This window comes from Balaenoptera physalus (genome assembly GCF_965194825.1).
Source record: "Balaenoptera physalus genome assembly, chromosome: 1".
NCBI classification, from domain to species: Eukaryota; Metazoa; Chordata; class Mammalia; order Artiodactyla; family Balaenopteridae; genus Balaenoptera; species Balaenoptera physalus.
The window spans coordinates 35,670,927-35,693,367 of NC_138882.1; the positions used below are offsets into that span (position 1 = coordinate 35,670,927).

The 22,441-nt window shown below is 47.6% G+C and overlaps 1 protein-coding gene and 1 long non-coding RNA gene across 7 annotated transcripts in view; one reads left to right on the plus strand and one right to left on the minus strand.

The window, feature by feature from the left end:
• LOC309646478 overlaps positions 1–22,441 on the minus strand; it is a 47,983-nt gene that overhangs the window by 19,479 nt on the left and 6,063 nt on the right. The window lies entirely within an intron of this gene.
• FMOD (fibromodulin) lies at positions 11,922–22,384 on the plus strand. The gene is made up of 3 exons (XM_082432683.1): positions 11,922–12,278; positions 14,995–15,982; positions 20,487–22,384. Exons 2-3 carry the CDS (start codon positions 15,004–15,006, stop codon positions 20,636–20,638), a joined length of 1,131 nt encoding a protein of 376 aa, XP_082288809.1. The 5' UTR covers positions 11,922–12,278; positions 14,995–15,003; the 3' UTR covers positions 20,639–22,384.

Genomic DNA, 22,441 nt, shown 5'->3' on the forward strand with positions numbered 1-22,441 from the left:
AGATCCCGCATGCCGCAACTAAGACCTGACTCAGCCAAATAAATAAATAAATTTTTTTTTAAAAGATGCACAAAACACAAACGTATAGCTCAAGGTCAGCAACACCCACATAACCACTCACTAGGTCAAGGAATAGAACGTTGCCAGCTCCCAGGCACCCTCTGCCAATCACTCCTCCTTCCTTCCGCCCAAGGTAGTCACTGCCAGGCCATTCCTCTCTGTTCCATTCTGACCTTTGCATCATTAAGAATCAGCAGAGTAAGATGTGACAAAGTGAGAGAGTGGCATGGACATATATACACTACCAAACGTAGAATAGATAGCTAGTGGGAAGCAACCGCATAGCACAGGGACATCAGCTCGGGGCTTCGTGACCAATTAGAGGGGTGGGATAGGGAGGGTGGGAGGGAGGGAGATGCAGGAGGGAAGAGATATGGGAACATATGTATATGTATAAATGATTCACTTTGTTATAAAGCAGAAACTAACACACCATTGTAAAGCAATTATACTCCAATAAAGATGTTAAAAAAAAAAAAAAGAAGAAGAAGAATCAACAGAGACCACAGGAAAAGACAGAAACCTGTCAACTTTTTCCCCTAAGGCTCAGGAGTTCCCTGAAGCTAGGATGCTCTAGGGCTCTTCCCCATCCTACTCTTTAGGAGAAAAACAAAACTCCCAAATGGTCTTGACATTTCAGAACCATAAAATCTGGGAGTGGCTGCCACTTTTTGAAGCGGTCAAACCACAGACTTTTAACAAGAAGAGAGGAGGGGTGGGGAAAGCAGAAGGATAGGCCCAAGGGCAACAATCATGGGCGAGTTAAAGAAACAAAACAAAAATTACAAAGTCCCCCAGGACCCCCTGGCTGCCACTTCTTCCTCCCCATCCCATCTGAGATGCCTCTCCTGTACTTGCAGGGGTCAGCTAGATCCACAGGATATCAGCCTAATCTCATCCAGAGGCAGGGGTGAACCACATGGATTCTTGGATCTTTCCTGCCTGAGTTTGTGACACCTCTCTTCTCCAGAAGTCTGTGCTCCTGTTCTTGGTATCATGGGGCAGGGCAGAGTAAGAGAATGGGAGCTGATGCCCTGTCTGCTTCACAGGGGTGTTGTGAGGATCAAATAAAAAATATATTTCCTCAAAAAGTTAAACATAGAATTATGTTTAACTATATGACCCACTATTCCACTACTAGGTATATTCCTCAAAGAATTGAAAACAGGTACTCAAACAAATACTTGTTCACAAATATTCATAGCAACACTATTCACAATAGCCAAAAGGCTGTAACAACCCAAATGTTTATCAATGGATGAATGGATAAACAAATTGTGGTATATACATACAACAGATTATTATTCAGCCATAAAAAGGAATGGAGTCCTGATACATGCTACACTTTGGATGAAACTTGAAGACATTATGCTAAGTTAAAGAGGTCAAAGAATCACACATTGTATGATTTCATTTGTATGAAAAATTCAGAATAGGCAAATCCATAGAGATAGAAACTAGATTAGTGGTTGCCAGGGACTGAGCAGGAGGGAAGAATGGGGAGTGATTGCTTATTGGGTGAGGGGCATTCCTCAGGGGTGACAAAATCTTTTGAAACCAGAATGGTGGTAGCTGCATAACATTGTGAATGCACTAAATGACACTGCAGTGTACATTTAAATGGCTAATTGTATTTTTATCTCAATAAAATATGTACGTATATATGGAAGTGTGCAATGTGTGAAGCCTTTGGTGTATATGACCACTGGCTTGCTTACTCCTCTGCAATGAGAAGAGATGAGGGCAGCTTGCCTTAACTCTCCTCTAAAGCACACTGCAACCATGCTCCACTACACATGGTTCAATTCAGCCTCCCAGGTCAGTGCTGTTGCCAGACTGTGCGGGCATATGTTATCATGCATACACTGATGTGCCCACAGGCGGTGGTGCTCTGCAGAGAACACAGTTCCCACGTGGAGCACCCATCCCTCTGCAGTGGGCAAATATGTCCTAATTTACCCATCTCAGGTAGTAGGGAATTATCAGCAAATCCAATGAGTCCCTATTCTCATTGAGTCTCTTCACACATAGCAGTGCCCACAGAAGGCTCACAGAAATGCAGGGCAGGCTCCAGAGACAATAGCAAGTAGGAGGCTGCGGGCGCTTGCAGCCAAATGCGAAGGCAGGGTTTGCTTTTAGCTAGTGAATGACACACACACTCCCCTGGCGCCTCCCGCACTGATCTCCAAGCATTTAAAGGGTACTGCTTTCCTCGGGGAGGGTCCCTGGAGAGGCAGGGGCCAGGAGGGACGCAAAGCCTGTAGGGCTGGATGTGTACCATGGGGAAGGAGTGTGGCCAAATTGTCGCTGCTCTGGGCACTCCGGGTTGGTACCCAGGCTTCTTCTGCTGTTAGGGTCATTAGGTCTGGGTCTATTACTTTGCATGAAGATCCCAGTAAGGCTGGGTGGACAGGACAGTGTGTGTGAGATGAGGAGAGAACAGTCTTGGTTGCTGTAAGCTCACCAGGAAGACTGCTTTCTTACACTGCCAAGCAAGAGGGGCCCCAGCTCTCCTCCATCCGTCGCCTGCTCTAAGCCCCAGAGGATGCAGGGTTCTATCTAGCAGGCGCCTGGTCACCAACCTCTAGAGGAGCTGCCTTGTTGCCCCTGAGGCCACATCCCTAATGACCCCAGATGAATGGGGCCAGGTGACCTCTCTGAATCCCAGGGCTTAAAGTGGAAGTGAGTTCATGCCTCTGGGCTCCTTTGCCCTGGTTGACGAGTTGGAGCCACAGTTACTACATGAGCTGCCAGAGGCCCTGCCAGCAGCACTCAAGGTTCCTTCTGCCTGGTGGCCAAGCCCACTCAACTGCCAGAAGCCAGAGGTCTTAGGTAATGGTTCCTTGCTGTTTCCTTGCATTTCCCCCAGGCCTGGGAGGTACTGGGCTTTAGGAGATGCTGCTGGCAGCCCGGGGCACAGACAACAGTCTGCATGAGGTAGGGAACTGGCACAACCAGGCAAACTGTGCACACCTATTGCCCTCCCCAGTGCTCGTGCACGTGTACACACACAGGCACTCATATGCGTAAGAAGCAAGAGGATGAATAATGCAGAAGGGAGGAGGTTTGGCAGGAGGTGGTCCTCTGCAGTTGGAGAGGCATCCAGCCAAAAAAAGAAAAAGAAAAAAGGAACAACAACAAAATCTGACTTTCCTTTACCTATAACCAGCTGGTGCTCTCTTCCCATCCCTCCTGCTATGTTAAATTAGGAGAGGACCTCACACAGCAGAGGAGAGGACGTTAATGAAAGCATCAACTTTGTGCCTGAACCCCAGTCACCTTTTTCACTCACTTAAAATGCCTCCTGATGATATAGCGACACAGCTCAGAGCTTCCATGGGGCTCCCAGCCCTGGGCTGCAGACATAGGTCTCTAAGAACAACAGTGTGACTAGGCAAAAACATCTCTTCAGCTACTAACCTTTCAATTCTTCATTCCCTTCCAAATAACAGCACTTGTTCATGTCAAATCCCACTAATTGGTGACACTGACTCCTCTCCTCCAGCAAACCCGCAGTAGCCTACTAAAGACCAAGGCCTTCCTAACTCAGGGCCTCCTCCTCCTCCCTTCCCCAATGTCTCCCTCCTCTCCTCCATTTCTTGTCCTGTCCGGGCTCTCTTCCCTCCTCTTGAGACAAGATGGTATGTCTGGCAGCTGTCAACTCACTGCACTTTATCAAACCTTGACTGAATACCCACGATGCCCTAGGCATGGGTGCAGAGTCAGAGGAGATGTTCCTTCAGCAGTGTCAGTACAAACCAGGGCCAGAGTCAAAGAAAACTAGGCCAGAACACAGAAAAAGAAAGAAAAAAAGAATCAAAGAACACCTGGACTTCTGTCCCCTTCAGGCTTGGATCTCATGGAAACCTGGCTCTGGAAGAAAGAGAGATGTGGAAGGCGGGTGTTCTGCAGCAGGTCAGTTGGCTTCCCACAGTCCTGGACTCCGTGGTGGAGACCCCAGGAGCAGATCTTCTGGAATTGGGGCTTTCTGGGAGAGCTTCCTTCCAACTAACTTGCCCAGGTGGGCACAGAAGACTCACTTAGACAGTATGGGTTGTAATACAGGTCCCAGGGCAAATGCTGAGTGCCTCTGCTGCTGCCCTGGGCCGACAATGGGAGGCTGGGAGCCGCAGCAGCAGGAGAAACACAGACAATAAGGAGTTGGCTCTGCCTGTGAGAAGCCAGGGACAGTCTCCTTCAGTATATTTCCCTGAGGGGGATCACTGACAATAGGGACTTCTGGCGACCCTTGGGCAGGTGGTGCAGTCAAAAGAATCCTAATTTTGTTTCCTAGTTTACTCCATCCATTCATTCATCTGTTCATTCATTCATACATACTATATATACCATATGCTTGTGTTTAAATCTTAGTTCACCTCTTTGAGCTTCAGTTTATCTCGTGTTAAATGTAGATATTGTAGCTGTGTTCCAGCGTTTTATGACGTTTAAATGAAATGATGTATGAGGACTTAGCCTTAAAAAATATTAATTCCCTCTGCTTCCTTCTTCTAGTTCTCTGGAAAGAAGGCAGCTCCTTCTAATCCTACACCCCACATCCCACTTATCCCCTCAAACCAGAACATGTTTGCTCCTGGAAGATGTTGTTTTGTTGAAACTTATGAAATGGGGGGCTGGAGGAGGAGGGGGCAATGGATTTGGAGAGAGGGGCAGGTCCAAAGGAAAGTAGCAGGCCAGACAGAAATGCCTCAGGGCAGGTGAAGTTCAAGAACTTTTTGTGAGGCTGGCTGCTGGCAGGGAGGTAGAGGAAAGAGCAAATTCTCCCACAAGGATGTGTTTCTTAAAGCAGTTGGGGATCTAAAAAGTGGGAGGAAGGGGGGGAGAGAGTGAAGCTTTCTGTATCTTGACTGAAGATGAAAACAATTTCTATTCTTGTAAATTCCCTTAGAAATACAGCCTCAGGAGGATTGGGAAAGGAATCTATTTCTTCACAAAGCTTTACCAAGCTGCCTGGCTAGGAGCCACTGGGCAGTTTCTCTAGCAAGAAAGTTGTGCAAGAAGCAACAGTGTCCCCTCCTCAGGCTACAGCAACAGACATAGGGAGCTGGGCCTGTCAGTTCCTGCTCTGGGTGACCCCACAGCCACCATGATGCACAGGGGCAACCCCCCGCCCAGCTGTCCTCCAGTGGCCGAGGAGCTCATCAGCCAAGGTGAATGACCTAAAATTATGCTGTTCAGTTGGGGATTCCTGGGATTCATGATGCCCTGGAGAAGCATGGCATATCTGGGGCACCATTTTTACTAAAGGAGATTTTTTTGGGGGGAGGAGGGGTAATTTCTATTGAAATAAACATGAATGCTTTATGAAACAAAATTCAAAATTCAGATGATTTTTTTACATTAAATGTGAGATTTCAGTTTGAATGAGCTGCTTTGGATTATGTTCCTTGATCACATTCATTCTCTCCTTTTCTGGGTACTTCATAAAGAAAAGTTTGAAAAGCCCTTCTTTTTGGAGCTAGATGTTAGGATGACCTCTATCTTAGAAGTCATCATGATCATCCCCCTGCCTCCGGATAGCACTCTCAAACCTGGTTTCACACTAAAATCATCAATCAGTCCACAAAAAGATGTCAGGCTCCAACTGCAGAAATTCTATTCCATTTGTCTGGAGTGGGGCCTGGGCCCAGGTGTGTTCCAAAGCCACCCCAGTGGCTCCCATGTGCAGCCAGGGCTGAGAACCACTCCTCCTAAATGGAGGGCTGTATTGTCAGACTCCTAGACCCTTTGGGCCTGCTAACCCCTATTTCTGTTTTTTCTTACAAGTGTCAGGTATTTAGTCTGCTTTCTTTCCAGGCTGTCACCAGCTACAGTCCTACTAAAATTGTCTTCCCTCTGACCTTCCCATAGATTAGGATACAAGGCCCTATTTTTAACCAGTTCCGGGACAAACACGCAAGGTGAGGAAAGGAAATGACATTTTCTAAATGTCTCCCATGTGCCAGGTGCTGTGCTAGATACTTACAATTGTTTTAAAACCACCCAAAGAGCTAGGTGTTAACATCCTCATGCTACAGATAAGGAACCTGAAGGAGAACCAAGGAAATTAAGGGAACCAAGGAAATTAAGGGGCATGCTCTAGATTCTGGGATTCAAAGCCATTCTGTCTGACTCAAAATCCCTGTCCTTTCCAAGACAATGACAATATATTGCCCTTCCTCTTTTTGTTTTTAAGGAATTTTTCTTATTTGTTTTTTATTTAATTGTTAAACTGTTGTTTTATTTCAGGGACCACAGAAGGAACTAGAGTTCTAGATATCTCACACAGTACTAGGGATCATTATTCCTGGTCTTTGCAGACCTAACTGAACTAGATCCAAGTCCAACGACCTTTGGATGGGTTCATGGGACCTGTTCCTAATTCTTGCTTTGAGGACTCAGCCTCATCCATCTCCAGGTAGGATTTAACCACTCTCCTCAGGCTGAGGGTATTCAGAGTGGTGCTACCAGTTAGGTGGTATTCTCTCCCCAACCCAAACCTGATTCTTACACTCCTGTCTGGGAAGGAGCTGAGGCATCTCCTCTTGTGCGCTGCTTTGTACATGGCTCTTGAATCCTGACCTTTCCATGACCCACCCCCCCAGATAAGTAAGATATTTCCCTATCTATCCCCCAAAGATATTTGCACATGTCTGTGGAGGGTTCTACACTGACCTTATAGTCACCTTTCTTGCCCTTCCTTAGGGCAGTTCAATAATTCTAGCCCTGAAAGTCCCACCTCTACCCTTGGCTAGCTTCTCTCCGATTGGTTTAAGTTACCAAAGTATGTTTACTACCCTTTAGTAAAATCCAGCTTCTTCACCTTTCATTTATTCATAATGCTTAGAAAAGGGCTAACACATGCCAGGCACTTGGCCAAGCATTGTACTAATGGGAGGCACAACGACATTGCCTCATTCTTCAGGGAGCTGACAATCTACTAAAATAACCAAAGGATGCTACAATTTATTGGAGGTCCACGTGTGGCAGGCTCCCTACTAGGAGCCTATGTCCTTTATGTCATTTAGTCCTCCCAACATCTCATGAGGTTAAGGTTATTGCCCCCATTTTACAAATGAGAACGTTGTCTCACTGATGTTTAAGCAATTAGCCCAAAGTCACAGAGACTACTTTAATAAGTGGTAGAGCTGGAATGTGAACATGTATCTGTGTTCCCAACCCATGCATTTTCCTTTACTCTGGAGATTCTATATAGCATACTGGTTAGGAACTCAGACTCTAGAGGTGGATAGCCTTAAGTTTAGAATCCAAGCCCTGCTGCTTTTAATTGCTATACGACCTTGAACAAATGAATTAGCCTTTCTGAACTTCGGTTTCCTCATCTGTAAAAGTTAGATATGAAAATACCTATCTCATAGGGTTGTGGTGAGAATTCAGAAATGGTACGTGATATTTTAGAGCTAATATCCAGACCTGGTCTCACCTACAGCCAGGTAACATCCATGACAGGTACCAGCATCCTGGGAACTGGTCTATCCTACACCTGTTCTCTCCAACAGCCCCAAGCACAGTCTGAGGGGAACCATTACCTCATTTGCAGAACAAAGAGGGATGTCACATACTGAGTCACTGAATAACCAAACCCTCCAGGTTTCAAATTTCAGGTTTTCTCCTCTGCCTCCTTCCTCATTTAGGTATCGCTCCCTGAACCAACAACCTCCCTTTCCTGATTCAGATACACTCATATTTTCCAGAAGGTGATCTTCTGGAATCCATCATGTATGTCCTCATCATGTTAATAATAGCAAGCATGCAGTAAATATACAGTAAAATAAGAGATGCTATCCATTAAATAAGAAAGGTTGTTCTCTGTCTTATTTTTAAAGAGTTTATTAGAAGGAAATTCTGAAGCCCTCAATGCATTTCCCAGAACTTGGAACTTGAGGTTCCAAGTTCCTATTCTCCTACTGCATTTGAAAGAAAACAAGCCTTCCCCCCAGCTCCAACATCTTTGTTTCATCCTCTGTAGAGAGGAGACTATCCATGGTGAGGACTTTTAATGACCACTCAGTGCCAAGGGAATAAGGGGAAACATCTCCCTTGGAAACTCTGAGACACCACTGTTGGGTGCCAGTATAGCCAGGACTTCCCATCAAAACCTCAGACTAGTAAACAGTCCCTCTCTGGCATCAAGAGTTTTCAGGATGGGCAAGTAGCAGCACCTGGATTGTATCACCATGATCATCTTTCTACTGACCTCTTTATATCCAACTCAATAATTCTGTTTGGGTGGATTTCAGGCTTACCTCTCATCCCTTGGTTGTTTGGGATCAGAGGCTGTTTTATAAAAACAGTGGCTTTTGGGTTCTGTGAAGGTTGAAGAGGAAGGGTTTGGCGGCCACAGGTGCATAACTCTCTTTGCTGGTAGGAATTTGAATCAGAAGGCACTTTGTCTCTTCCAGACAGGGTGGGTCCAAACATCAAAGGCAATCAGCTTTGCCTAGTGGTTGTGGCTTAACCTGTACTTTTCTGGGTGGGAAGGAAATAGCAATGACATGAACCCCTGGAAAGTCTAACTGGCCTGAAGGCCTAAGGGTTTTCCTGGCCTGGTTGGTGGTGGCTGTTCTACCAAACATTGGGTTCTGAAGATAGGCAGACTCTGTAGGGAGCCAAAAATATAGTTCACTTTATAATACTTTACCAATTACCTACTAAGCGCCAAGCACTTATGCCCAGCTGGGGATAGAGGCTACAGAAATGAATAACATAGCCTCTTTCTTTAGTTTGCTTGCAGTCTAGTAACTGGGTAGTGCTGGCTTGATACCTCCCAGAAAGCACCAGTGTCCCAAATGAACTTTCTTCACATGCGGATTCCTTTGGCAATCTGAGAGACATCAGGATCTCCTACTTGGTTTCCTATATTGAAATCAAGCTCTGAGGGCCTAGATCCAGGAACCAGGCAAACAGAGAGGCAGTAGTCAAAATGGAGGTTAGAATCCATTGACAAAGGAATTTTTGAACAGTGAATGATTCCCTGAAACTCTTCCTCCTGACCTGATCTCAGTCATCCCCTCCCTCTTTTCTTCCTCCCAAGCCTACCTTGAAACAGAATAGAGGACTAAAGACCTAGTGCAAATCCACATGGGGATACTGTGTTTTTTGGTAGATCTTAGTTGGAAAGAATCCCAATCAATGTTTGGCCCCCAGACTCTACTGACTTTCATTGTTACTAAGTGAAGTATTATTCGGTATGCTGGAATTTAAAAAAATTAACATCTGTACCTAATGGGTGTATTTGTCCAGGCTATCTAGATCCAGCTAAGGAGTGTCTCTCAGACCCAGTTGCTGGAACTAGTGTTTTCCATTGAAAAGTGACTGCTTTCTAGACTCAAAAATGATGGGAAAGTTATCTGTGCCTTCTTTATAACCATCTTCACATTAAGGCCACTCTGCCTCCCTCATGAGATCAGAGTTTGCTGCTTATACATCTGCTTTATTTTGAGCAGGTATTCTATCAAAACCTTCTTTGTGTCCCGAACACTTAAGAGCATGCCAGGCACAGAGTAAATGCTCATATGTATTAAATTGAAATGAAATATGTGTGGGGTCAGGAAGAGAAACCCGGTATCCCAGCCCCCTCTCATCTTTACAATCCCCTGTCCCCAAATTCAAACAGATTGGGCCACTGTAATTAGCTGCACTCCATATTAATTGAGTTCAGCCCTGACAGCAGGGTGGTCATTACCCCCTACACTCCACCAGTCCTCCGGCCTTGTGTTGTGAGAAAGGTCTTTGGAGTCATGCAGGTCAAGGTTCAGATCCTTGTTTTACCACCATCCAATCACTTTATATCTGTGATTCCCTATTTCCAACACAATATATCTACTGTGATTATTAATGAGATAACATACGTAAACCATCTAGTTTATAGTAGGTAGTCAGCAAAGGCCCATTCATTATATTTAATCTTTTTAAAAACTCTTTGAAATTCCTGAGGAGACTGGGTCCCTAATAAGGACCTTTCATATTATGTCAACAGCTCAACCCTATTGGAGCAACCAAAAGTGCCATTCCTTAAAATTCAAATTCTAAATTCTTCAAATTCAAATCTGAGGCTTTCTCAATTGGTACTTTTAAAAAATAAGGAGCGATTCAAATTCACACCCTTGTGCATTGTTGGTGGAAATGTAAAATGGTGTATCCACTATGAAAAACAGTATGGCAGTTCCTCAAAAAAGTTAAAAATAGATTACCATATGATCCCACAATTCCACTTCTGAGCATATAACCAGTATAATTAAAAGAAGGATCTCAAAGAGATATTTTTACACCCATGTTCATAGCGGCATTATTCACAATAGCTAAGAAGTGTAAGCAACTCAAATGTCCATTGACAGATAAATGGATAAACAAAATGTGGTATATGCATACAGTAATTACTCAGTCTTTAAAAGGAAGGAAATTCTGACACACACTACAACATGGATGAACCTTGAGAACATTATTCTAAGTGAAATAAGCCAGTCACAAAAAGACAAATACTGTATGATTCCATTTATATGAGTCATGCAGAGTAGTCAAATTCATAGAGGTGGAAAGTAGTTCTTTCTACTCTGGTGGTTGCCAGGGGCTGAGGGAGGGTGAAATGGGGCATTTTTGTTTAATGAATATAAAGCTTCAGTTTTGAAAGATGAAAAAGTTCTAGAGACTGGCTGTACAGCAATACTTAACACTTTTGAACTGTGCACTTAAAATTTGCTAAGATAGTAAATTTTATGTTATGAGTTAGTTACCACAATTTAAAAAAATTTAAAGGGGTGTTCCTTGGATGTTAGCATGAGGCAGTTAGTTGAGGAAAGAGCATTCAGGATGCATGGGTTCATCTAAGCTACTGAGATTCTAGGTAATCCAAATTCTTCTAGTCCCTGAACTTCCAGTTCAGACTCATATATCTAACTGCCTGCATGCATCTCCACTGGAATGCCTAACAGGCATCTCTAACTTAGACTCTGTCCCTCCCCATCTTTCTAATATCAGGAAATGGTGCTACCACCCAACCAGTTGCTCAAACTCAAAATCAAGGACTCATCCTTGACTTCCCCTAACTCCCTATCTGGTCCATTTTCAAGACTCCTTGTCTAAAAATACATTGTTCCGTCTTCCATTGCACTAGCCCAACCTGCCATTATCTCTCAACAAAGGCGGGCTAGAGCTCCTGCTTCCACACTTTCCTGCTTTTTGCCACACAGCAGTCTCTCCCATGTGCTTTTAAAAAAAGTAGGTCAGATCTTTTCACTTCCTCTGCTTAAAACAGGTTGCTTTTTAAACATTCAGAATAAAAGTTAAATCCATTCCATAGCCTAAAATTCCCTTCATGGTCTAGCTCCTGCCTGCTTCTCCGACCTCATCTTCCCCTTACTCAGGGTCTCTACATCTGTAAAATGGGCACAACAGCAATCATCTCTGGGCCAGGGGCCTCACACAAATTACCTCACAGAGTCCTTGCTACAACTCAGCAAGGTACTTGTTGCTAACCCTAAGATCATCATGAGACAGGCGAAAGTGCATGAGGCTAGTGAACAGTAAGTGATCAACAAATATGAGAGTCCCTTTCTTCCCTTTTATCCCAGTGGGGAGAGAGAAACCCTACAGCCCAGACAGGTCTACACTGGTCAGGGATGGAACTGGAGCCAGAGCCAGCTGTCCTGTGTCCTCTCCCTTGTCCATTAGCCTAACCACCTGCCCGTAGAGGGCGCCGGAGCCCAGAAGGGTGAGCACTAGCTCTCCGGTGGGACCCGTGGGTTGCTGAAAGAGTTAAGATGCCTCTTCCCAAATCCTGGCCCTCCCCATCCCTGCATCTGCCCTTGTGGGTTTAATGAGAAATCCAGGCGCTTCGTAAGAGACTGTACAAATAACTTCTAGGGCGCCACTAACTCATTCAGCAGAAAGAGACCCTGAGCTGCCAATGCTTTAGGGAAGATGAGTGGAAAGAAGGTGGTTTTTATAGCGTCAGGCGGACAGCAGGATTTTGCGTGGTTGAGTGTGAGCTCCGCCCCTGCAGCAGAGCCGAAAAAGCCAGGATCCGGGCTCCTCAACCCCTCTCTTCACAATATTTGATTAGGAATTTGGGGGCGGGCCCTGGCCTGGCACAGACACACACACTCTCAGTAGACACCCTCACTCCTCTCCCTCTCACACGCTCTCCAACCAAGGAGGCCAGACAGAGAGACGTGGTCATTCTCTGAAAGGTTCAACTCGAGGTAAGTCAGTCATTTTACTTCAGGTTTTGTCCCTGGTAGTTCCATAAAGGAACAAGAGCAAAGAGGCTGGGGAGCAGGGAAAGGGCCGGGCGGAAGGAGTCATTCGTCCTTCTCCCATCTGGGCTGTGTCCCAGGATGCTGGAGCGGGGAAAGGGGAGTAGAAGGAAGGGTTTCCAACATGCTACCTTTGTCCCACAGTTTCTTTCTGTTGTTGGGGGACATCCAGTTCTCAGGCATGAAAAAGTGAAGGGCCAGGTATCTAAGGTAGCCAGCTCTGCCCTACTACTACTCAGAAAGCCCACCATCCTAGCCCTGTGTCCCTGCAGTCTCTCTTCAGAAGGGTTGTGGTAACTAAATTCTGTTATGAGACCGGAGAGGGAGTTTTGTGTAGTGTGTGTGTGTGTGTGTGTGTGTGTGCACGCGTGCACACGCACGCTTGTGTGTTGCTGGGGTGAAAGGGAAAGAATACACAGAAATGTTGAGACTTGACCAGGTCCAAGGAGCTGTGAAATGCGGATCCAATTCAGGTTAGGGAATAGCTCTGGTTTGACCTCCTGGACTCTGACAGAAGGGAGAAATGGTTCTCTAGAATGGAGAAATGAAAGAACAGCAGTAACTCCTGAGTAAGCTCCCCCCAACTCAGAGAGTGCCAGTCCTAGAAACTCTCCACCTCACAAAACTCTGAGCACAGGAGGGTCTCTATCATTGGGGGTGGGGGGGTGAGGATTTAAGAGTATAAACCCTAGATCAACATTGCTAAGAGATGGGGGTAGGGTAAAGAGAGGAATAAGGTGCCACCAAACCCTTTTAGCAGTCATGACTCCAAAGGAGAGTCAAGTGGGCAGGAAGCACAGCCCTGGAAGGCTGGGTCTTGAAGAGGAAGATGGCTCTTGTCTGCCACGGTGCCTAGTCTGGAAGGAGAAATGGAGACAGAGGCTCACTGTGCCAGCCTCCAGACAGCCACCGTGATCCTGCAGCAGCCCAGAGCTGAGCATGGAAAAATGTGCTGCTGGCAATGGGCCATTCCATCCGTCTTCCCCTGGCCAGTGCCAAGGCCCAGCCAGTATGCCCAGGCAGTGGGTGGCTGGGTTGGCTCCTCAGAAACACTGTGGGCTCTTTGTCTGAGGCTGCCTGAGGATGAGCCAGGTGCCTCGCCTCTGCAACCCAGAGGCTAATGGAATAAAGTGGGCCTAAGGGAATTGTTTTCAGGGGACAGAGAGGTCTGACAGAGCCGGTGGCCAGAAGGTGACTAGATTGTCACCATTAGGGTCCTTCTCATCGGTTCATTGGATTTGATGTTGGCTTTTAGACTCCTTTCTTTTTCCTGTCCACAGTTGCCAACCCCAGCAAGGGCCAATAGCAACATGAATGGCATACGTGACTATTCCCAGACCAAGAAAGGTTCTAAGGTTTTCTGCCCAAGGGTGACAATCACCCCTCTGGAAGGTACCCATTGCTCACAGGGGTTATGCAGTGCTTTGGCTATAGGTATTCAGAGTAAGACATCCAGCCTGATATGCCACCCCATGACCCCTCATCTTCCACTCCTCCAGCTTCCCTCTCAGGTGACACCAAACCCACACTTCTCTCTAAGCCTACCCTGCTCTCATCTCGCTAGAATAACAAGCTCGAAGGCAATGGGCTGCCAGGAAATGTGGGGGCCTAGATATGGAGCCTGGTAATCTGGAGGTAGCTTGGGATGGGAGAGGAGGATGCCAGAATCCCATTCTAAAGCCATGTTCCCTTGGGCATACTCAAGAGTCTTCAGTTCCTGTTCCATTGTTTGATGTTCCTCATTCAGTCTCTTGGCCCCATTTGGCTCTTGCATAATGTCCATGGTGGAGTGTGAGAAGTAGTAACACTTTACTGGACGAGTGCACTAAGATTGCATGCACTCAGTACCCACTCTAGAAGACAAGTGCCATACCTGGGTGGCAGTGGCCCCAGTCTGGAGGGAATCTATAACTGTTACATGAAGACCCTGTGCCAGCCAAGTTGCATGTGTAGCCACAAACTGCCAACCAGAGAGTTTCCTCACCAGCAGACTGTTATAGGTGCTGGCACTGTTACAGATGCTGGCACCACAAGCCCAAGCCTTGCGGTGGCTGCAGGGGGACCACAACCTTCCCCACAGACTCAAAACAGAAACCCTCTGCCTTCCCAATTAGTTCAGATCTTCCCCTTTGAGATCTCAAGCCACTTCTGGATGTTTCCCAGAGATATGGAAAGAGCCAGAGGGCTTTTTCCTTAGACTCTTGGGAAACATTATGTCCTGGGGAGTCCAAACTGGATGTGAATTCAGGCCTAAAGAGTACCCACCACCACTACCACTCCCATGGGAATGGCTGTGGCCTTTCTAGCTCCCCCAACAGTACCTTCAGGTTGCTAGAGGTTCCTATGGACCTGCCCTCCAAAAAAAATGCAGCACTTCCATTCAAGCTCCTTCTAATCTCAAAGGCTATGTTTCTGTGACTCTATGACCAGAGGAAAATGCACCTAGCTCCCCCGAGACAGCCAAGTTTCCGCTGGACCAAGTGTGTAGAGGCGGCACTGGGAGGAGGCCCAGAGGAAGTGAGAGCAAGGCTCCTGCTCACAGCTGTTTGCTGCTGAAGTCAGGTCTGCAGAGCTCAAAGACTAAGGCTCACCTGCTCTGCCTCCCTGCCCCCCTAGAGTCTCACTCATGCCTGCTTACTCTGTTCTCTCTCCCTTCTTGCAGAGAGACAACATGCAGTGGGTTTCCCTCCTGCTGCTGGCAGGGCTCTGCTCCCTTTCCCGGGCACAATATGAGGAAGACACCCACTGGTGGTTCCACTACCTCCGCAACCAGCAGTCCACCTACTACGATCCCTATGACCCTTACCCTTATGAGCCCTATGAGCCTTACCCCTACGGGGGAGAGGAAGGTCCAGCCTATGCCTATGGCTCTCCACCCCCACCAGAGCCCCGCGACTGCCCCCAAGAGTGCGACTGCCCCCCCAACTTCCCCACAGCCATGTACTGTGACAACCGCAACCTCAAGTACCTACCCTTCGTCCCCTCCCGCATGAAGTACGTCTACTTCCAGAACAATCAGATCTCTTCCATCCAGGAGGGCGTTTTTGACAACGCCACTGGGCTGCTCTGGATTGCTCTCCATGGCAACCAGATCATCAGTGATAAGGTGGGCAAGAAGGTCTTCTCCAAACTGAGGCACCTGGAGAGGCTGTACCTGGACCACAACAACCTGACCCGGATGCCTGGCCCACTGCCTCGATCCCTGAGGGAGCTTCATCTCGACCACAACCGGATCTCGAGGGTCCCCAACAACGCGCTGGAGGGACTGGAGAACCTCACGGCCTTGTACCTCCAACACAACGAGATCCAGGAAGTCGGCAGTTCGATGAGAGGCCTCCGGTCACTGATCTTGCTGGACCTGAGTTACAACCACCTTCGGAAGGTGCCTGATGGACTGCCCTCAGCCCTTGAGCAGCTGTACCTAGAGCACAACAATGTCTACTCGGTCCCCGACAGCTACTTCCGGGGGTCGCCCAAGCTGCTGTATGTGCGGCTGTCCCACAACAGTCTCACCAACAATGGCCTGGCCTCTAACACCTTCAATTCCAGCAGCCTCCTTGAGCTCGACCTCTCCTACAACCAGCTGCAGAAGATCCCCCCAGTGAACACCAACCTGGAGAACCTTTACCTCCAAGGCAATAGGATCAATGGTGAGACTTTGGCAAAGGGGAGTGGGGAGGGCTGTCTGCTGCATTGGAAAGACCCAATTCTGAGTGCTGGGGGCAATACAGAAGAAATAGAAGTAGGGGAACCAAAGAGTACCAATGAAGTAAGCTGAAAACCCTGCCATACCCCTGTACAAAATGGTACATAGTGGCATACTCTTATACTACACAGCAGAGCCAGGAAAAGTCAGTGGGAGAGTGGGTTGGTATGGAAGAAGACTTCCCAGAAGAGGTAAGTCTCAATTTAGGTCTTGAGAGATAAGCGGGCATGGGCTGGAGGAACACAGGACTAAGCCATTCTGAGAAACGCAATTGCCACAAACAAAGGGCCCAGTCATTTAACAGGCCACCTGGAGGGGGCAGCCAGGAAATTCGTGTGTTTAAGAGGAAGGGGTCATGTGTTAAGCAGTAAGAGAGGAGTTTGGAGAGGTTTGGGAGGGGGCAGTTCATAGACAGGGGGTTTAAGTTGAACTTCTATGGTCCATCTCAGGAGGAAAGTGTGCTGTTAAGAAACCATGGTATCTGTACTTTCTCACTGACCCAGAAGAGGATGAGCTCTCTGTTTCCACCTGATCTACTCATGCCTTGACAGCCTGGTCTTGTGTTTGGATGTTTATTTGCTTTTTAAACATAACAACTGGTGGACAAGAATTTGTAGCCTCTCAGAGCTGAATGCGGCACTTGCTCTGGTTGGTTCTGCCTGGAGCACAAGGAGCCCCTGGTGGCAGGGCAGAGGCCCCCTAGGGTAACATGAGCCTGACCACCACAAAACCCTGGGGTGGTGGACAAGGACAAGGACAAGGGCTTCTTGTTTTCCAAGCTCTTCCCAGAAAAGGCCTAAAGTGCTGCCTCTCTGTCTCCAAGAACTAAAATCTTCATTTCAGATTGGATTATCTAGTTGATTTTCAGCTCCCTCTCGGGGATCTTGTGTTCATAATGTGCTTACATTACCCCAGGGCCTCTGATATCTTAATCCAGCTGGAAGGTACAGAGCCAGATTTTAACCTCTCTTCCTCTGCAGCAAAGTACCCTTCTCCCTGGGGAATGAAGGACTCATTAATGACCATTGGCAAAGGGCTTTGAAGCAGAGCCTGCTGAGAGCAAACAGCACCATCAAAGCATGGATAGGGACTGAGTCCACAACCTCTCCCATCAATACTTTCTCTCCCTGTGCTCAGGGAACAGATCAGTCGTTTGGCAAGATGTGAACGAGCTAGACAGCCCTCTGAGTGAGAGAGGCACCAGTCCCAGAGGTTGACTGTGAGGCGGGCAAGGTGAAGAGGTGCCTGGCTCTCTAGTTGGAAGTGCAAGACACCATCATGTATAGGGCAAACTGTTTTGTATTTAAAGTCTCTCTTTCTTTGGGGGGTGGGGGTGTGGGGGTGCGGGTCTTCCTATTCCCAAGGCAGGGTTCTCCGGTCTCTAAGATGTTGCATGCTGCAAAGGGTTTGACATTTGCTTCTAGCTGTCCATCATCCCACCCAGAAGTCACCACTACCTATCTGTCACTCATTCTAAATACAGGAGGATCATCACAACAGAAACGTCATATTGTATACTGTGTTTTATCAGAGTCTGACCTTGAAAATGTGACAACAAAGAGCGGCTGTCATGGGAGAGAAGCCATTAGCTATTGCCTAACTGTACAATCAGTGAAACTTGGGGTGGGAAAGTCTCCACTGCAGCATCTTGTCACCCTGCCTTCTTGCAGAACCACATCTGCCGCTCAAATACAAGGTGGTTCACCCCTTCCAAAAGCTCTGCCAAAGATAAAATCACTTTAGTAGAGTGTCTCAAGGTCTTGCAAGAAAGTTCTCCCTTAAGTCAAACCTAGAAATGTCCAGTGTCTACCCCAAATCCCTTCTTGTGCAATTTAAGCCAAAGCCCCTTTGTCTGGTTATCTCCCTCTTAGTCTTCTTTTGGCAAAATAACACCAACTCCTTATTTTTCTTAATTAGTGGATTAATACATGTAGAGTGCTTGGTTCACCTGGCATATAATTGAAAAAGCGATACACAGTAACTATATTATAAGCTTTTCTTCTCATTGCCACTTTGAAATTGCCAGGTACAGTTTTGTTCTGTTTTATTTTTTTCATCGCAAAGATGGGGAAACTGACACACAGAGAAGGAAAGGCAATCTCTTTAGGTCACCCAGATCTTGTAGCATAGCCTCTACCATCAACATCAAAGGACTGAAAGCCAGGCTTCTCTAGCTGAGAATGGAAGGAGTATCTCTCCGACTCAGACCACCAGCAGGAAAGACAGTTCTCCAAGCTCAGCCCCTCGCCTGGGCAAATGTGAAGGAGGTCTCCCTGCACAGTTGGTCAGGGACCCAGAGCAGGGGTGGGTGGTGAAGGTGGGATATTGAAGCAACCCTCTGAGAGGCGAGCTAAAAGGACAGGAGCTGAAGGGTGTGCAGGGGAATTAGGCCCGGCCCTCTCCCTCCCCCTTCCTTCTTCCATTAGCATCTCCCTCAGTTTTTCCAGCCTGGCAATAGCAGGAAACACAGCTCAGAATGTTATTCAGTAGCTCTGAGATCCAGAGAGCAGGGCGGGTATACCAGGAGGAATTTGGAAAGACTTTTGTCAGAATTTAATCTGGGATGGAAAGTGTCCTCCAGAGTCTCCAAGCAGAAGCCCCTGTCCTATTCATGAGCTTAGGGAAGATAAACAGGGGGGCTCACGGTGCTCAGCCTGTGGATAGAATCTATATACATGCTGTGTGCTGAGCAGCCCCTAAGTGCTCAACAGTTGGGATCCAGGACTTTAGCAGGCAGTCTGAAGGCCCCAGGATGGTGTAGAGAAGCTGTGGTGGAACCTCTAAGTGCAGTCCCCCGACAGGGTTGGAGGTGATATTTAAGCTGGGCCACTTTACTTCTCCCCAGCCCAAGCCACTCCACCTGTTCCATCCAGACACCATAGGCCTGGCCCCTGGCCTTGGCTCTGCCCCCAACCTGTCCACCTGGAGGCCACTTGATCTATTCCCTGGGACCAGAAAGGAAACATCCAAAAGCATTCCAGGTCTCCACCCCCCTCCTCTGAGTGCTCTCCAAAGAAGGGTATTTCCTGTTCTTCTCATTATTCTTTGGGGCTGGGTTTTCTACCTTACATTTGCAGTACAAGTTAACTGGCTGCAGCCTCACCCCACCTCCTCTCCGTCAGTCTTGACAGAGACTGAAAACAATTGCTAGTGCTAATTTAAAAGACAATTTCTTCATCTATCTAAGCTCTCCATACTGTCTTCCTTGCAACCTTCATGTTCATACCCATAATCTCTCCATCCACAATGCCCTCGAAGGTCACCTCTAGGAAGAGAGTCAGGAAAGCCTTCCTCCCATTCCTCCTGCCCAGCTCCAGGCTGACACACAGCTCCTGACCACTGTGGCAAGCAGAGGAATGCCTCTGGTTGAAGCAAAAGCAAGCCCAGCTCTGGGTCTGCCTAAGTGTTACAGCCTACAGAGACCCGACAGGTAACCTCACCCAAAGCCCCTTTGACATGAGCCACCTTCCTGACGCTCTCACACACCATGTTGAAGGCAGCCTCTAGGGGCTTCAGCAGCTTCTCAGTGGTGACTCTGGCTGTTCTTGCTGGAGTTTTAGCTGAGTTCTTGGTTTTTATCCTTCAAGTTCCTGACCCAGTAGGCTAGAGACAGAGGTGGTTGATTTGTCCAAGAGGACAACCAGAGGGAGAACAAGGTGAATGGTAGCAGAAGGATTTGTATTTAAATCAAACAGAACTACTGTATCATTAGGATTGCATGGTTTGGAGGGAAAATCTTCATAAAAGGGTACTTCTTTTGAGATCACAAAAAAGGAGGGTAAACCATATCATATTAAATGCGGGATGCAAGGGATTATTTATTTGACTTTTGAGCTCCATAGCAGCCCTGTTCATCTATCAGTCTCCATCTCCTTAAACCTCAGGGCCTTGCTCACTCCTTTGGCTTTACTCAGAATGTACACGGACAACGCCCTCAAAGCTCTGAACTCAGAGACACTTGTCTCTCAGTCTAGATTTTCTCTCTTTTATTTCCTGCCACTTTCTCTATCTGCAAAGTGTTAGGAAATATTCCAGATTTAAGTCCCTGCATTTCCCCAGTCTTCCTTCTCAAAGCAATTCGGAAACACCCTCCTCTCCAAAAGCAATCAAAGCTGCTAGGGTTCGTCTTTGACTGCCTTCTGCTGCCACCTGCTGCCCATAGATGGGAAAAGATCAAGGCCTGGCTGGAAGGACATTCCAGGACATTCCAGGGTCTACAGAGAGGGATGGGTATGAGGTGGAGCTACACAGGCAGAGACCCCACTCTGTCTCCGGTTCTGCCCACTAATTGGTGTAAGTATGACTCTGATCCTGGAAAGTGCCTGCTCCACCCAGCCGAGTTCCACCTCTCACATTAGAAGCTTCACAGAGGCTGTCTGGCCTCACTGCGGACCCAGGTCCCTGATCTGGGCTTCTCCGACCCACCCCCGCCCCTCTTGTTCCCACAGAGTTCTCCATCAGCAGCTTCTGCACCGTGGTGGACGTCATGAACTTCTCCAAGCTGCAGGTGCTGCGCCTGGACGGGAACGAGATCAAGCGCAGTGCCATGCCGCCCGACGCGCCCCTCTGCCTGCGCCTCGCCAGCCTCATCGAGATCTGAGCGGCCCACGCACTGGGCGCAGGGCCAGAGCCCCCATGCCCCTCTGCATTTGGCTTGATGGTTTGGTTTGGCTTTTGCTGGAAGGTCTGGGACAGACCATGTGACAGAAGTCCATGGGCTCCCGCTACAGTCTTCTTCCCTGTAGGCAAGTTTAGGTGGAATCAGGGGACAGGCAGCCTTCTTCTGAGGGACATGAAACTCTCCTTTCCAGGACAGAAGTGGTGGCAGAGGGAGTAATCCCTGAAGTCCCAACCCCAGAAATCTCATTACCCATTCTTCACAACGATCTGGTGCCGTGAACCTTAAAATTTGCTTGAGCAATAGTACATAACCTTACGTTTTAAACAATCACTGACTCTGTCTGTGAGCAGCGCTTGACAGCTCTCCCATGTGCTGGGCTAGTTGTGCAGTTACTCTGGGCTCCCACTCGCTGCTTCTCAGTATATACCTCTTGGCCAACTCCCTCCTCCTAAGTCCGCCTCATCCACTCAACATTGCCCCACAGACACCTCTTCTCTCCTTGGGCAGAGGCAGGAGACCCCAAGGCATATGCTCATCTGCCCAGTGCCTGTGCAGAGAACTCACACTCGTGTCTGAGGTTGGAAGGACACCAAGAGTCACCTCTACACCAGAGGTCACCAGTATGATGACCATGTCCTTGGCTTGATGTGGGAGAAGAAAACCAACCTCAGGCTTAGCTAAATGTATGGGGCTATATTTCAGCAGCTAAGCAATTCTTTGAAGGTGGATCAGACTTCAAAAGAGGAAAGGCTGTGGACTCAGCTGGAGACTAGTTTGGGTTTGACCAAAAAAAAAAAGAGGAAAGGCCAGATTCTGCTTATCATCAGCATCCATAATGGAGGGAAACACACCTCGAATTGGCTGAATTGAGGAAGCAGCTGCAGTAGTTTCATTCTTAGCCAGCACTCTCTGCATTCCCAGCAGCTCCCTACTTGGGTCTTTATCTTCAAAGGCAGAGTCCATGCGGTTCTCAAAGCATGAGAGAGGTAATTTGTCCTCTCCTCTTACGCAAGCAGAAAGGTCTATATCCTGATGGGAGAGACAGACTCCAACCAGCCCTGGACTTGCCAAAGGAGGAGGCTGTGGTATTAATTGTTTTGGTATCTGTACTAATTGTTTTGTCCTAAGGCCACAGTTAATAGTACCAGCTCTGGCTGGAGATGCTCATTGGGTCAGTGACGCCCAGGCCAGGCAGCCAAATCTTGCCTGTACTGAGCACAAAACCCTCTGCTTCCACATCTCTGAGCTACACTCTCATTACTGAAGATGGCTGTTGCTTTATAGCTTGGGTGGAGAGCAATTAATTCTTCCCATTTCTGAAAGTAGTGTTGCCTGGGGACCTAACCCTTCTGCTCTTTGGGGTACCATTGGGAGGGAGCCATCCAGCCATGGCCAGGGACTGCTTGAGGACAGCTAGCCCTAATCTGCTTCTTGCCCAGATGCCATTGTGTCCCTGATACAGTGTATGCTTGGAAGCAGTTTCCCTGAAAAGGGAAGGGGGGGATATTGGACTGTTTCTTGGCTCCAGACCCTGAAATCCACAAAAGCCAAACCAGCTCATTTCAACAAAGGAGCTCTGAGGTGAGGGGCAAGGCTGCCCCTTGCCCCAGGGCTCTTCAGAAAGTATCTGCATGTGAACACCATCATGCCTCTATAAAGGATCCTTATCACAGGAAAAGCATGAGTGGTGGCTAACCCAACCAATAAAGTTATTTTACAATTGCATCTGCAAGAATGGAGTCAATTAAGGCAGACACAGAAGGGTTACTTTAAGGGGGGGTC